The sequence below is a fragment of the Gossypium raimondii genome, chromosome 5 (genome assembly GCF_025698545.1).
Source record: "Gossypium raimondii isolate GPD5lz chromosome 5, ASM2569854v1, whole genome shotgun sequence".
NCBI lineage: Eukaryota > Viridiplantae > Streptophyta > Magnoliopsida > Malvales > Malvaceae > Gossypium > Gossypium raimondii.
In genome coordinates this window covers 27,405,816-27,423,235 of record NC_068569.1, presented here as the reverse complement: position 1 = coordinate 27,423,235, position 17,420 = coordinate 27,405,816, and the positions used below count along the sequence as shown (strand labels likewise).

Genomic DNA, 17,420 nt, shown 5'->3' with positions numbered 1-17,420 from the left:
AATATTGAAATATAATAAATGAAATCAAATTTTAAAATAATTATGTGGGCTTAAATTTAAATATTACCGCTTAGAGTACGTTTAGTTCAAAATTTTATGGATTTTTTGATTATTTGATTGGATTTTTAGTTTTTGATTTTGGGTTTTTTTACATAAAATCAGTTTTATTTTATAATTTTTAAAATTATTCAGAAAAATTCAAAATCTTTTTATAAATATTTTTGAAATAAAATTTTGAGTAAACAAAAGCAACAAACAACTCTTATTATATGCTATTTATTGAAAAAATTATTTTTATTTTAAATTTTCAAGTTATTTTCTGTAACTTAAATATAAAAAATATTTTTATATCATAAAATTTAAATTAATTATAAACCAAATAATAATAATTCAATTGTCTAATGTATTATTAAACTTTTTAACTTATATTTCATAAATCTATTAATTCCTAATATGGATTTTTCTTAAGATTTGTGAAATTGTGTTCTTTTAAATTATTTTCTTCTTCATTTCATTATTTTATAATTATTTTGTGTTCTAGAAATCTGACTTCTGATTAATGACGTGGCAGCTCAAAGACACGTCATTAATTTTTTTAAAACAAATCAATTCCAAATCCAAAACCCCTTTCTTAGAAACTTCTTATTATATTTTTAACTACGCGTAATTTGAAAGACGAGGAGAAGAAACCATCCAAGCCCCAACAAACAAAACAGCTCCTCGTTATCTCCAATTTCAAAATCAAAATCAAAATCAAAATCAAAATCAAAATCCAAAGATCTAAATCTAAATCCGTCTCCTCTCCTTTCTCTTTCTTTAACCTTACAATTAAGGAAAGAAGATGAAGAGAGTCTTCGGCGTTAAGAAAGACAAGGAACCCCCGCCTTCTATCCAAGATGCTACCGATCGGGTCTATCTCTAATCTCCTTTTATCTTTTTGTTTCTTTCTTTTAAATTTTTCGTTTGATTTGTTGGTTTCTGATGTAGTATTAGGGTTTGTGTGTTTGATTAGGCTGTTTCATTTCAAATTCTTTGTGATTTCTTAAATCATATGGATTGGATTTATGTGATCAGATCAGTAAAAGAGGGGATACGGTTGATGAGAAGTTGAAGAAGCTAGATGCTGAGTTGAGTAGGTATAAAGAGCAGATAAAAAAGACAAGGCCTGGCCCTGCTCAAGAGGCTCTTAAATCTCGAGCTATGAGGGTTCTCAAGCAAAAACGAATGTACAGGCTTCTTCTCTATCAAATATTTCCTTAGTTTTATTCCATAATTATTGCTAACGCTATTTATGTTGAGTTTCTATGTATTTGATTTCTTTGAAGTATGTATTTCCTGTTACTTTGAAGTTATATATGTTATGTTGAGTGGATAATGATGGTTATTGCTTTATCTAGTAAGTGTTGTTTCATTTCTTTTTCACTATCTCTCACACTTTTGGCTTCTGTATAGGTATGAAGGGCAACGTGATATGCTTTATAACCAGACGTTCAACCTTGATCAAGTTGCTTTTGCTTCTGAGGGTCTTAAAGATGCTCAGCAAACTGTATGTGGTAGCCTTTGACATACTTTTATATTACATTTATGTATCTGACCTGTTACAAACTTGCATCAACTGATAAGGCAATTGTTTTCCTTCTGACATGATTATTGATTTGTGCTCTGTCATTGGTAATTTTCTCATCCTGTGTATGCTTTTTCTGAAGCATAAGTGTAATTGAGTTGTCATTTGTTGTTTCTATAAGATTGACATTTACTGTTTATTGCATGCTATAGTGGATTGATTGGGACTATCTTATATTTACTGTAAAACATGTGTTACTTGATAGTGCCCAAAAGGGCATAATTCGGGACAATTCAAGCTGAGCTCTTTCAGTTCCCTTATTGGAACTGGCTTCCTACCTTGTGAGAGGCAGGATAAACCGTTCCAAATTGGAGATGAATATGTGATGAATGATAATCTATATTCCAAATTGTTTATACTTAATTCTGTCATTAGTTCAAGCTAAGAGGATTATAGATGCCTCTGAACATTCTTGCGTTACTTATGTTTGAACTACTACTCGCAATTTTTAAATCATAATTATTTTTCTGTCCCAGATGACAGCCTTGAAATCTGCCAACAAGGAGCTGAAAGGAATGATGAAGACTGTGAAGATTCAAGATATAGATGTCTGTACTTTCTTTATACGTTCCATTCTCCATCTTGTATCCGTTATAATGAATTTCCACTGATATTTGTTTCTTTTTTCTTATAGAATTTGCAAGATGAGATGATGGACATGATGGATATGAGTAATGAAATTCAAGAGACCTTAGGCAGAAGCTATAATGTGCCTGATGATATTGATGAGGATGAACTCATGGGCGGTAAGCATTGACCTTATCAAAGTCCACAAGAATGGACTTTAAATTTTATATCTTGGTTGCCTTCTGTATAATTTGATTGAAGTGTTGCAAACTTCTTTTACCTGGAGGAAGTCACTGATGGAACTTGTGTTGATATCCTTTTATGTCCTGGGGGCCTGCTGTCTGCACTTATAGCTTCATTGTCTGAAAAACCTTATGGTCTGGTAGAACTGCATTTAACTTATATTTTGCAATCTGTATCTTATTATGGTCCATTTTGGATTGCAGAACTTGATGCTCTGGAAGCAGACATGGGAACTGAAGCTGATGGTGTTCCCTCTTATCTTCAACCTGATAAGGAGGAACCAGATTTGGATGCAGAGCTCAATTTGCCTACAGCTCCATCAGGAAATGCAACAGCAGCAGCTGGCAGGGCCAATTCCCAGGTAAACTTTATATACCTGCAATTTTAGTCAAGATTTGGATTAGCATCTAATACAAAGAATCAGGATATATATACTCTTTATCCCATTCTTTTTCTGCTCGATATGGTATATAAGGATTTTATTCGAACATTTAATTTTCTTTTTTCCAAATGAATTTTCCACTTCACCGGCACTAGCGCAATTTAAAAAATATGACAAAAACCTATATTGCTCTGACACATTACTTTTCTTGAAGTATCTGTGTCTGACACATATCTGGACATGAGTGTGGGGATATGATCCTCAAAGAAACTAGAATTACATGGACAACTATGTTTTTGACAAACTGTTAGATTTGGTATACATTTAATTTTCTTTTTTCCAAATGAATTTTCCACTTCACCGGCACTAGCCCAATTTAAAAATTATGACAAAAACCTATGTTGCTCGACACATTACTTTTCTTGAAGTATCTGTGTCTGACACATATCTGGACATGAGTGTGGGGATATGATCCTCAAAGAAACTAGAATTACATGGACAACTATGTTTTTGAAAAACTGTTAGATTTGGTATACATTTTATACTTCCATAGGTCAATCTCCATCTGCTTTATAACTGCTATTGATATCCTGCTTCTCGAGCTCACATAAGTTATAGAGCGATACGGGTTTTTAGGCTCCTGAAATATCTAAATCTTGATATTTGTATTTGAATTTAATCTCCCATTTATATCTTAGTATTGTTTTGTAACTTGGATGGTGAGCAGGTTGAGGATGAACTTGGTTTCCCTGCTGTTCCTCGAGCATCTGTCCGCAGTTAAAACATTTGCTAATATATATACTGTAAGATGAAGTTGGATGAAGCACGTCCTTGTAAACATATTGTGCAGAATTAACTTTCAATTACTAGTGCAATTTAATTGATTTTTAATTTTTCGGGTTGGGAGCTATATAATAAGCATAACTGATTTGACTTGGAAATTTCTGTATTCATGTTGTCATTTCATATTTATATTTACACTATATTTATAGTCTTGATTTAGTGTCACTAGAAGTGACTATATTTAAAATTATAGAATATACAACGAAACTTATATATAAGTCTCAAGGATGTCGTTCGACTCTCTGCCAACATGCCTCCACCGTATCGTCCATCGTTGCTTCCTTAGAGATAGAATCCGGCATCCAAAGCTCTGTTTGGTAGCTCGTCAGCCTAACCGTTACATGCCTGTATTGCCCCAACGTAGTCCCTTTCCAGGTAAGTAGACTTCTCTGGTCCTCAATTTTGAAATTGAGTAAAAGTAGTCTCTCACAAGAAAATCGGTGCAATTTAATTCTTATCAATTTTGGCAGTGAGTAATTAAAGATAATTAATTACAATGTTAATGTCTTTTGTCAATTGTACTTAGTTTTGATTGGTATGGTAACAAATTTAACCCGAAGTTTACATATTTTATTAATTTAATCTTGATTCTAAAAAATTAAGTAACTTTAACCTCAATATTACACATTCTACAAGATTATCATGACAATAGTATAGGTCTCCTATTAATTTCTTTTAAGTTTGTACTTAAGGGCTTTGCTCTCCTAAGTTATCAATATATATATATTGTGAGTTTAATTTGTTTAATCATGACCAAATTGATAAAATGTGTAAATTATGATAACTAAATTTGTTATTATGCCTATCAAATTTATATAAAATTGATGAAAAGATAAATGTTGTGATTATTGTTTTAGTTGCTTACTTTCGAAATTGGTAGAGATTAAATTGTTTCAAATTTTTAAAAAAAAAAAAAACAAATTTGCCCAATATCGAAATTCAAAAATATTGGAGAGGTCTTTTTACCTTGCTTTTCACCAAAACCCGATAAAATTTTTTGCCCATAGTAATCTAATACCATCATAAATTGTCCAATGCTTAGCTTGCTCAACACTGCTTTACCTGAACTCTGACTAAATCCAAACAGCTAGTCCCTGTGCATCTCTAGCTAATACACTTGACGAAGCCATACCAGCATTGTTCTTAAGCATGTCATACACCTGAATCCTAAAGTTCCAAGGTATTAAGCCTCACCTGACGACTCGGCACAACCAGTCTATCATTTTCCCTTACGAAGAGACAACAACCTCCTCCAGAGACAAGTGCCTATTCTGAAAAATAAACATATTCCTATGCTTCCATTACGTCCGGCATACATACCAAGCAGAGTAGGCGTAGCACCTCCACTAAAATGTATATGTAAACCATTTTTGGCATTAATGTAAATCCAAGAATTTAAAATCAAGGAGAACTTAGATTGAACATGTTCGAGAAGGATTCCAAATCGTACCAATCAAGCAAAATTGTAGTCCCTAAGGACATGTATAGCATCCTCAAGGGCATGTAGTCTCGGCATGCAGTTTCATCAACCAATCCCCTAGGACAGCGTTCACCATAAGGATAGCATCCTCAATGACATGACTACAAGCTCGACATGCAGTTTCATCAACTAGTCCCCTAAAACAACGTTCACTATGAGTCTCGCTTTCATTGTGAGCCAAAGAAAGGGGTGAACTCGATGTGGTCCCTTATACGACCAAGCCAATGTCCAAATCTGATCAAATGGATTCCATGTATCACCTAAGAATTATCTATGAGTGTAACACTCTACACCTGACTCGATTGTCGGATTTGAGTGTATGATATTACATTACGTAATGATATTACATTACGTCGCCGAAGCAATTCAAACTATTATAGCACAAATATATTCGATTCAAACATTAAAATAATTCATATACATACATTTATACACCCATTGATTTCATTTCATCAATTTATGGGGTTATGGTAAGTTAACATTGGAGTTAGGACTCAAATCCAAACTTAAATGTCAAAGTTCAGATCTATTTCTTGAGACAAGGGTCTCCATGTCTCGAGACAAATCATAAATGATTTTGAGATTTTTAGCTTCGAAGTTAGCATACCTTAAGACACTACATGTTGTGTCTTGAGACTAGGTCTCGAGACCACCTTCTCCTATTTTTCTATTTTTGTTTCAATGTTTGAATGTCTCGAGGCAAGGGATTCCTGTTTAAAGACCTGGAGTAGGGCAAAATCTATTTATCTTTTGTCTAAAGACAAAGGTCACTTGTCTCAAAACCTAGGAACAATTGTGTAACGACTCGAAAGTTAGTGGTGTTGAAAACGATGATTTTAAAACCCCATTTTCGATCATCGAGTCCATAAAGATTATTATTTAATATTTACGAGGTTAATATAAAGTTTAATTAAAGTTTAGTTCTTTAATATTGTCAATCGGAGAGTTAATTAAGGTATAAGGACTAAGTTGTAAAAGTAGTAAAAAATAATTGCTATGATTTTAAATAGCTAAAGAATAAAAATGATGATTTGAATATTTCTCTATGGCCAAACGGTGGTGGGTTTGAGTTGGAAGCCACCGAATTTGTTAATTAGGTTTAACTTAGCAAAATTAAAATTTTAATTAATTAATGAAGTTTAATTAACAATTAATATAAGTATATAAGATAAATTAAAAGAAAAAAAACCATTCATGCTATTTCTTCCGTCTTCACGAAACAAAAAGAAAGAATAAAGTGTTTTGTCGTAAGTAATTTCAAGTCCCTTTTCTTTTTGTAATTTTGTGTCTTTAAGGTTTCATAAATTTGATTTAGCTAATTAGTGTACCAATTTGTAAAATTGTTAAAATTTTAAAAGTTTTCATTTTTTATTCTTGAAGTTTTTAGTATTAAATTGTCAGATTTTAAGCTTAGATATGAAAAAAATGACTAATTTATCAAGTGAAAACTATTTATTTTGAACATAGGAATTAAAGTGTAAATATTTTAAAGTTGGCATAACATTTCTGTAATTATAGATAATAGAGGGCTGTAAAGGATGAAATTGAGATTGATTTTGAAATCAAAGCTCAAATTTGAAAGTTTTGGTAATTTCGGTTTTAGGGACTAAATTGAGTAAAATGCAAAATTTTAGGGACATTTAAATAATGAAAATGAGCTGATATATGTTTATAATAAGATGAAATAAGAGGGTTGGAATTGATAAATTTAATTGAATTATTGCATAGATCGAAAATTGGACCAAACCGAAGAGAATCGGGGAAACGAAAAAAATTGTTGGTTAGTCCTTAAGATTTGTTTGTTGATGTTTTGACCGACTAAGTTCATATGATATGATTTTATATAAATTTCTATACATATTTAAATTATGAATTCTTGTATGCTTAATAGTAATTTGAATTGTTTGCAATTTGGTACAAAAGGTGAGATATGGACTAAATCGTAAAGAAAATGATAAATTAACAGATAAATTGTATATGATGAATTTCAATGTGAAATATTAATGAATTAATAGTTTATTATGACTGATCAAATCATAATGGTATGAATTTGACTAATTATCGAGATAGAGGATTAAATTGAATAGAATTAAAAATAGTGTAATTCGATGAAATTATGGAATTGATCTTGAATTGGTTTGAAATAGGATATGCTATGTGATAAAATGGTGATTTGAGATATGAATTGAATTGTTTAAATGTGAATTGAACAATATGACAAATTGAATAAAAGGTTATCCTATTAATTGTTCAGGTAGAGTTGGATATAGTTGGCATGCCACAAGATAGGTTGAGTACGGGTTACTTCGGCTATGAGTCAATGAGTATCGGGCAGATTTATACTTCGGTTATACCAATGAGGCACTAGGTGCCAAACACATTGATGAGCGTTGGGCGCAAACTATTTATTTTGGCATTATCTGATGAGGCACTTGGTGTCAAATTGGTGTGATTGATTGAATCCGTGTATCCGTTCAAGTCAAAGTCAGGTTAATAAGGATATAAAATGTAAATTGGATAAATGATATTCGAATTGAATTAATATTATGGTTTGATGATTTATATTCACATTGTGAAATATGAATATCGATAGCATGTGACGAATCAATGAATTCGATTCGAAATTCGAATAATGAAACGAAATAGTGAATGCCATTATATTGAAATTGGATGTATTGTTGATAATAGATATAAAATGATATAAAATTGATATTGAATTGAATAAATGTTGGTTATAGGTGATTGGGAATGTTGTATGCTTGATTTATTATAAGATGCGATATATGTTGATGCTCACCTTGTTGATATGTGATTGTCATGTTTAGGCAAACCCGTAAAGCTAGTATTTTACGGAATTAAGATGTAATTTGAGGTAAGTTGTTGTTTAAATACCTGTGAACTTACTAAGCATTTATAATGCTTACCCCGTTGTTTATATTTTCCTGTAGTTGGCCAACTTGTGGAACATGTCAAGTGGATTGACGGAGCTCACGCTATCCTGCTATTGAATTGATAGTCTTTTTATCGTTTAAAACTCGATTTTGTGGCATGTACATAGGTGTTATTATATGTGTTTGCCTTGGTTGCATAGTTTTTTTTTGAACTTGGATAATGTTTGAATTGTTGTATATGTTGATGTGGAATGGTTTGAAAGCATGAAAGTATATACTAAGTTTGATTAAGTGATTTTGGTATGTTCAGGTGCTTATTGAGGCGAATTGGTTAGCTGACTGGAAAATGTTAAATGGTATGATTGAATGATGAGTTGAAATGGATATATAACACGGTTAAGTAGGTTGATTTAGTACAAGTTGTTTTGATATGTTTTGAATTGGTAATGGTTAAATCCATTGATAGATATGTTGTTTTGGATGACTTGATAGTAAGAAATATGGGTTTATGTGTTTTGACTAAGTGGTTGATTATGGTAGATACCTAAATAAGGCATGTTGTATGGTTGAATGGTGTTAATGAATAAATGATGAAATGATAATATATGTTTGGAATGAGTTGTGATGTATGGTTGAATAATTATGAATTCATAGGTTTAAATGACATGCTTGAGTGTCTAATTGGTGCATAATAGTTCAATGGCTATAGGATGGTAAAATAGATGTTTTTTATATGCTTTGAATTAGTTTTATGTAGGATATAAGTGTGCATTATGCATCAATTATACTAATGGTTTGGTTTGGCATGAAATAGGTACCAAATGGCCTAAAATATACTAATAACAGAGTCTATGTCGAGATGAGAAACTCTCATCGTCGCAATGTCGATCGACAGTTTGTGACATCCCAACATCAAGTGGCCACACGTCACAATGTGTAAAACTGTTTGGCGGCGTCACGACGTGAAGGAGGTGACATCATGACATTGACCTTGGATTTTTAAAACTTTGCAATTTGTATGCTTGTATAAGACCCGGGAAAAAAATGTTCATGTTTTTCAATGTTGTACTATTGATTGATTGCATGATTGATAAAGTGAAATGATGTTTTTTACTGTGAATTTGTCAGTAGTTTCTTTGATAATGAATGTAGCACTCTATTGCTCAGACCTGGCGACCGGGTCGAGTAAGGGGTGATACATTTAGTGATATCAGAGCTATATGTTTAGTCAATTCTCGGGCTAAATCAAGCTTGGATTTGAGTCTAGAAATACATGCCATAATAACTTGTAATAGTGTGATGTCTTTTGATCCAAATTGGTTCTGTTTTTCGTATAGATAAAGCATGTCGGCCAAACTAAATCGTGTCATATATGATAAAGTAGAAAATAATGTTTCTGTTTCTGATAAGGGAGTTGTTTATAGTGTGTCTATTTCGCAAGGGCTAAGGAATGAGGCAATATATGCCATCTTCCAAATGATAAACCAATGGCCCACCCAATTTTTGGGAGCTATCTCTTTAGCTCTGGAATCCCAAATGCAACCTTCATCCCCGATTGTGCCTCCTGTGGCACCCCATTGTCCTCAAAATCCAAATCTAGTAAATGTTAACTGATTCCCAATCAGCAAAATCTATAAGTATGGGGCAGAGGAATTCAGAAGCAAAAAGGATGACGACCGGACAAGAGATGAATATTCGTTGGAAAATAATTTGAAAGTGCTTGATGAATTGATGTGTTTTTCTAGAAAACGGTTTGAAATGTGTTGTATTGTTAGGGAAGGAAGAAACGTATTAGTGGTGGGTAACTCTGACATCAGTGACACCGAGAGACCGAGATGTGCATCTGTGTTGAATAAGGCTTGAAAAAGGACATTCAAATACTTGTGGGAGCATTAGAGCTGAAAGAATTTGTTGTACTATTTGAGTATGTAACACCCCAAACTCGCCTAAACGTTATGGCCGAATCTGGCGATGTCACATTGTAACACCCCTTACCCGTATTCGACGCCAGAATAGGGTACGAGGCATTACCAGAACACATACACTTAGAAACGTATTAAACCAAGTTATAAAATTTCATACAGATTAAAACTTTCAAATTATTGTCTTCGAATCGCTAATTAGGGCTTACGAGTCCCAATATATACTCATTCGATGTAAGCCTTATAGCTACCACCATTGTAATATATTAAATATTCAATATCTCGTAACGATTCACTAATCTATCCCATATACTTTCACACAGATTAATTCACAATTCACAAGTCTTATCATTTCAAAGCTTATAAGACACATGTACATATCTATACTAACTCGTATGAGTCTCATACTCATTCATATGCTCAATAAATCCGTTAAATCATTTCAACATCGAAGAATCCACATTATGTCAGAAACAATACTAATAACAATCATGAATCTTTTCATATTAATTCCATGTATTATTTACTGAACTTCAATTATCATTTCATAAATAGGTAATTCACTAATACATCTTGCCATATACAATATCCAATTGGTGAAATCACTTAATTGAATTCAACTTCAACAATCACAATAAATCTATCACTTGAATATGAGTCCATGTAACACTTACCAACTTTGTCAAATTAGTGAACATCTTACGGAATTGAGTACTTATTTTCTCGATGCCATAATCCAACTATGATCTTACACGTAATCACATAACATATACCGATGCTATAACCCAGCTATGGTCTTACACGAAATTACACATCACTTATTGCCATGGTCCATCCATGGTATTTTCTGTCAATTCGTCTTTATCACTGAACAAAAGTACTCAACCCTGCATTCTACTCAATTTGAACTTTCATTCCAATTTATCTATCTTTCTCAACAATCATAATTCAACCATGAATATATATATATAGAATAATACATTATGTCATGCATAATACTAACAAATAATTGTTTGGTTTCAGCCATATGAATTTACAATTCAATTCATAATAACTAATTGAAATGAAACATTATGTCATTTCTAATTCAACATTTATCAAATATAATCGGGCATATGACCAATTTATATACAAATCATTCATATATTTTATTCTTCCTCCTCATCCTCTCCATTCCACATCCTTAATGTACATAACACTCTTATAAATAACATTTTCTATAATTTTACTATTCACTCATATGTATATTCAAAGTTGTCTATCCGAGTCAGAGTCACTAAATTATTTTTATTCAGAGTTACAGAGCTCCAAATTAAGATTTGTTAATTTTATATAAAACTAGATTCACATATCTTCTTATCATAAAATTTTCAGAATTTTTGGCTTACCCAATAAGTACAATTTATTCTTTAACGCTTCCCTTATTTCACTGCTCGACAGTTCTGACCTCTCTTCACTAAAAATTAGTTATCTCACTGTACAGAATTCGGATGGTACTTACATTTATTTCACTTGAAAGTATACTCATTCAGGGTTCTAAATATATAAATTTTAGCTCATAATTATTTTTTTACAATTTTTAACAAATTTCCAAATTCAGAATAGGGGATTCCAAACTCATTCTAATCCTGTCTCACTAAACTTAAAATATCTCAAAATATATAACTTTGTTGCTTGCTTTCTTTTATGTAAAAATAGACTCATTAAGCTTTCATTTCATATCTTATTCACTCTCTAATTCAATTTCCACCATTTTTGGTGATTTTTCAAAGTCACACAACTGTTTCTGTCCAAAACTATTTTATTGCTAATTCTACTATTCCACAATTTCACTTTTTCACTTTCGATCACTATTCAATTCAATTCCACACATATATTCATCATTCAATTACACTTATTCGTTACATGATCTCATGTATTTTCACTTAGTCAATTTCCCGTTGAACACTCGAAATATACACGGATACGTAGAGAATTAGCACATAAGTGCCACACTGATATGTAGCCGAAGCTAGCACTGATACGTAGCCGTAGCTACCACTGAAATGTAGCTGAAGCTACCACTAATATGTAGCCGTAGCTACCACTGAAATGTAGCCGAAGCTACCACTGATCAATAACACTGGAAATGTCCACGGGCCTGCTCACACAAGCTGTCAGGTGTCTACAAGACATGCTAGATCACCCAGCACCTGAGACTCACTATAACACTGTAACACTGGTCTCTAGTGACATGTCACTTGTATCTACTTCTATTCCTAAGTTCAACCGAGAATTTACACTTAACACTTTATTTTAAACACTTTATCACTTGAATAATTCATGAATAATTTTCCTTCCACATTCAATATTAATTCACATATCAAATATAATTCACAATTTATAAAAATATATTGTTATTATTTACACATAACTTACTTTGGTGCAACAATATAAAAATTTGGCAATTTAGTCTTTAATCTTTTCTTTTCTCCGATCAAGGTCGATTCCACTTCTTTCTTGATCTATAATAACACATTTGACTTATTTAATACTCACATTTATCAAAACAGTCCTTGACTCAAACTTTGGCAAAATTAGAATTTTGCCCCTAAACTTTTGCATATTTACACTTTTGCACCGCAGCTCGTAAATTAAACTTCATCCCTTATTCTTATGTATTATGGCATGTTGAACATTTTCCCCTTCTATGGCAACATCAAATTCCCACTCTAACACTTAATTATGAACATTAGGTATTTTTACCGATTATATCATTTTACTCGTTTTCACTTAAAATCACTTAGCAAAAGTTGTTTAACATAATTTCAAGCTTCATATTCTACCATAAAACATCAAAATAAACACATTTCACCTATGTGTATTTTTCCAAATATAAACCCTAGGTTAAATTATTACTAGAATAAGCTAAATCAAGTTACCGGGACTCTAAAAAAAAGTAAAGAACATTAAAAACGGGGCTTGGAATCACTTACTATAGAGCTTGGAAGCTTGAAAACCCTAACTATGGCTTCCCCCCTTGTGAAATTCGGCCAAAGCTTGAAGATGGACAAATTTTGGCTATTTTGGCCTTTTTAATTCTTTTAATTACTAAATGACCAAAATGCCCCCAACTTAAAAATATCCTATTTCACTTATCTTATGTCCATTTTTGTCCAACAAGTTAACCAATGGTCTAATTTCCATTTAAGGACCTCCAATTTAAAATTTCATAACAATTGGACACTTTTAACATGTAGAACTCAACTTTTGCACTTTTTACAATTTAGTCCTTTTTACTAAATTGAGTGCCCAAACGTTAAAATTTTTGAACGAAATTTTCATAAAATTATTCCGTGAAATCGTAGACCATAAAAATATAATAAAAATAATTTTTTTCCTCGTCAAATTTATGGTCCCGAAACCACTATTCCGACTAGGCCCAAAATCAGGTTGTTACAGAGTAAGCTGAGAAGTGGTAGAAATGTGAAACGAAAAAGAATGAACTAAGTCAAAAAGTCGAGACATCGAAAAAATGTAACTTGACCAGATCTTTTTTGACTCCTTATTTAAGCAGACGAGAAATTTCAGGTGTCAATCCTTAGCCCTACAAGAAATTTGAGGAAAAGATATGTCTAAACAAAGTTATTAAAGGCCTCAGGCTATGTCAGTGGGTAGTACGTTTAGTGTCCAAAGCACGAATAAATTGGTTTGTGAACATTGCGACGAAAATCATTTTAGGGAAAATACAAAGCGAGGATAGGATTCTATTTCATATGCAACTCTATCGAGCGCTTGATGAATGATTGCTCAAGAAATCAGATGTCATTAGTGATCAGATTTCAATGTTATTTGTGAAAAAGAAATATGGAACTATGAGATTGTATATTTATTGTAGACAATTGAATAGAGCTACCATAAAGAATAAGTATATGTTACTCTGTATAACATACTTGTTTAATTAGTAAAAGGGAGCTATTGAATTTTGAAAGATGGACTTTTGACTAGGTTGTTGTCAGCTTAGAGTTATGAGTCAGTTGTATTGAAGATTGCTTTTCAGACTTGATATGAACAATGTGAGTTTCTGGTAATACCATTTAGATTAAGAAACACACAACTGCTTTTATAAACCTAATGAACTAAACGTGATTAGTATTTGAGAATAGTGTTGCAGATTTTACTAGAGAAACAGTGGTATGTAAAGTTCAGTAAATGTGAATTTTGGCTTTGAGAGGTAGGGTTTTTGAAACACGCAATATTGGCTGAAAATACCCATATTGATCTGAACAAACTTTCGACAATTGTGAGCTAATAATTTTTGAAAAATATTACAGAGGTAAATAGTTTTTTAGGACTTATTGGATATTATAGATGACTTGTTACATGATGTTCGATGAGAGCTCTATCGTTGAAAAAACTGTTACAGAAAAATGTCAGCTTTGTTTGATCAGATAGATCCCAACAAAGTTTCGAACAGTCGAAAGTTACATTAACAGAAGCTTCAGAGTTGAATTTAAGATAGAGCAGATTAATAGAGTTGTTGAGGAATTATGATTTGATTATTGACTATAATCCAAGTAAAGCTAATCTAGTAACTAATTTACTAAGCTAGAAATATATGTTTTACTTTAAAATTTATGAACACTGACCTGACTCTAAAATGTGGCAATCCCATTAGCTAATCTAAAACTTATTAAAAATGAAAACAGTTCAGAGTTTAGTATTGATGTTAACAAAAATCTATATTTTCGAAACTATTACTATGTGTCGAAAAACTCAAAGTTAAAAAAGGATATTTCATATGAGGCTCATAGTGGTGCTTATTCGATTCATCCGAACAGTAGTAAAATGTATAATGACATGAAAAAATTGTATTGGTGATCGGGAACGAAAAAAAAGATTCTTGATTATGTGGCAAAATGTATGATATGTTAGGAAGTCAAAGTCGAGCATCAGGTTCTCTCAGATTTTATGTGTATGCCATTACCTATCATTTCTAACCAAGACTCGAGATTTACCTCCAGATTTTGGAATAAATTACACAAAGTTTTAGGTACGAAATTGAATTTTTGTACAATGTTCCATCCTTAGACTGACGGACAATCAGAACGAGTGATTCAGATACTAGTAGACAACATGTAGTGTTGTATAAATGAATTTGAAATCAACTAAGAGGAATTCCTACCATTAGCAGAGCTTACAAATGATGTCATATATTAATTGAATATTAAAGTGACACTCTATAAGGCTTTATTCGAATGCGAATGTAGAACTCTGTTGTATTGGTTTAAATTTAACGAAAGAATGTTGATGTAACACCCCTAACTTGTATCCGTCGTCAGAATATGGTTACAGAGCATTACCAGAGTTTACATTTCAAAACTATCAAAAATTTTGAACATTTAATATCGCAACATCAATCATAGCAAAGTCAATCAATAACATACATATTGTCTCTTATACGAGTCCTCGAGGCCCTAAAAACACATTAGAAACAAAGTTGGGACTAAACAGAAACATATAGAATTTTTCAGAAAAAGATGAAAATTTCAAACTGCAGGGGTCACACAGCCGTATGGGTAGGCCGTGTGACTCATACTGCTGAGACACACGCCTGTGTCTCAGGCCGTGTAGACATTCGAAGTAAGGACACACGACCATGTTGCAACCCGTGTCTGTGCCCATGTAACTCTTTGACTTAGGTCACACGGTTAAGCCACACGCCCGTGTGCCAGACGGCATACCCTTCGAAATGGCCTTACACGCCCATGTGCTAGGCCGTGTGCTAGGCTGTGTAACTACCTGACTTGCAACCCTTAGTAAGCTACAAGGGACACATGGTCGTGTCGCCTGGCTGTGTGGACGAAAAATAGGTCATTTCCAAGCCATTTTTCTCGCCCATTCATGCACGTACCTACTATCAATTTTCCACATATAAACAAGCTTTCAAGTTGCACTTATAACATGCATAACCAAGCTAAATCAATATGACATATATTCATACAACCAATATGCCCAAAGGGCACCTCAATCACAACAACTAACATGCATAACCAAATGCCTAGTTTAGCCAAAACTTACCATTTTTGTATACATATCAAGTCCACACTTATACGTACCAAATTTACCATTTAACAATTAGCATCATAAGCCATAAATACTAACTACGTTTCTCATACAAAAATGACCATGTTCAACTTCCATCATCTAAGCATCATAAAGACTATAAAGTCATCCAGCATAAGGTCATATACATATATCAACATATCAACCATTTCAATCATTCAAGATACCAAATTTATAAGCCAAAACATAATAGTTGAAACATCAACCAAAACACTTATACATGCCACTATAACCAAAACTTAGAAACACCAAAATCTACCGATTTAGCTGATGGATAGTGTGATAGATCATAGACTAGCTTCCAAACTGATCGAGTTTCTGACAATCTGAAAAGTAGGAGAAAGAAAATCGTATAAGCAATGAATGCTTAGTAAGCTAGTATAAACTTTAAAATACAATAATCCATTTCAATAAGAACTTTATAAGTCATAAATAATCTCTATACCAATGCCTCAAGGTTTATCAACTATATAACTACCAATTCACAAATGAATAGGTTCAATAACATCCTAAATACTTTCCATTTATAACATAATACGGTCTCATAAGTTGAATTACATAATCATTAGCCTTTTCATAAAACGGTGAACCATTTCCTTTACTTTCTTACCAATCCATTTACTTAACATAAATTCAATCATGTTATTAACTCACAAATTAGTGTATTTATTCATGACATAAGTAAATTCACATATAGCATAAGTAATTTTCCTTCCTTACAAGTAAGTTCTTTAACTTGATAATTCTTTTATTTCATCACATTACATCTTAACTATGCACTTATCATTTCATTACCTATTCTCACCCATTTCATTTGCATACACATAATACATAAACATAACATTAACCATAGCCACAAGCTAGTGCACTTGAACATAACCCTTTTAGAATCAACTATAAGATAAACCATTTCATAAGAAATTACATACTTTGATTATTATCACTTTTCATGAACATAAGCATATTTCCATTTGGTCATTTACTATTTCATGCATAACTTTGAAACTAACATAATATAATCCAATTATTAGCTTGACACAAGCCTAAGTATCATTAACAACACAAGTTAGTGATTAAACACATAACTTAGCAATATCGTCACATGGTAAGATAGGGTACATAAACATAGAATCACTTAAATCATACTTTTCATAATCATGAATATTCTTATTTTGATCATCAACAATTCATACCTTTTTCATAGGTTCTTAACTTAACTTTCGATACACTTACCTTTCTTTCCCTTTTCATGCCCGTTGAACTAGTAACTTGACTCGGATACTCGGATAACTACACCATACAGGGGCATCATAGATGCATAACAGGGGAACCAAAGTGTGATCAGGGGTACCGAAGTGCAAAC

General features: G+C 32.3%; 1 protein-coding gene across 1 annotated transcript; it reads left to right on the top strand.

Moving 5' to 3' along the window:
• Positions 1-658: 658 nt before the first annotated feature.
• LOC105770686 (vacuolar protein sorting-associated protein 60.2) lies at positions 659-3,757 on the top strand. The gene is made up of 7 exons (XM_012592001.2): positions 659-910; positions 1,075-1,226; positions 1,453-1,546; positions 2,101-2,172; positions 2,259-2,370; positions 2,638-2,795; positions 3,544-3,757. Exons 1-7 carry the CDS (start codon positions 842-844, stop codon positions 3,595-3,597), a joined length of 711 nt encoding a protein of 236 aa, XP_012447455.1. The 5' UTR covers positions 659-841; the 3' UTR covers positions 3,598-3,757.
• The last annotated feature ends 13,663 nt before the right edge of the window (positions 3,758-17,420 follow it).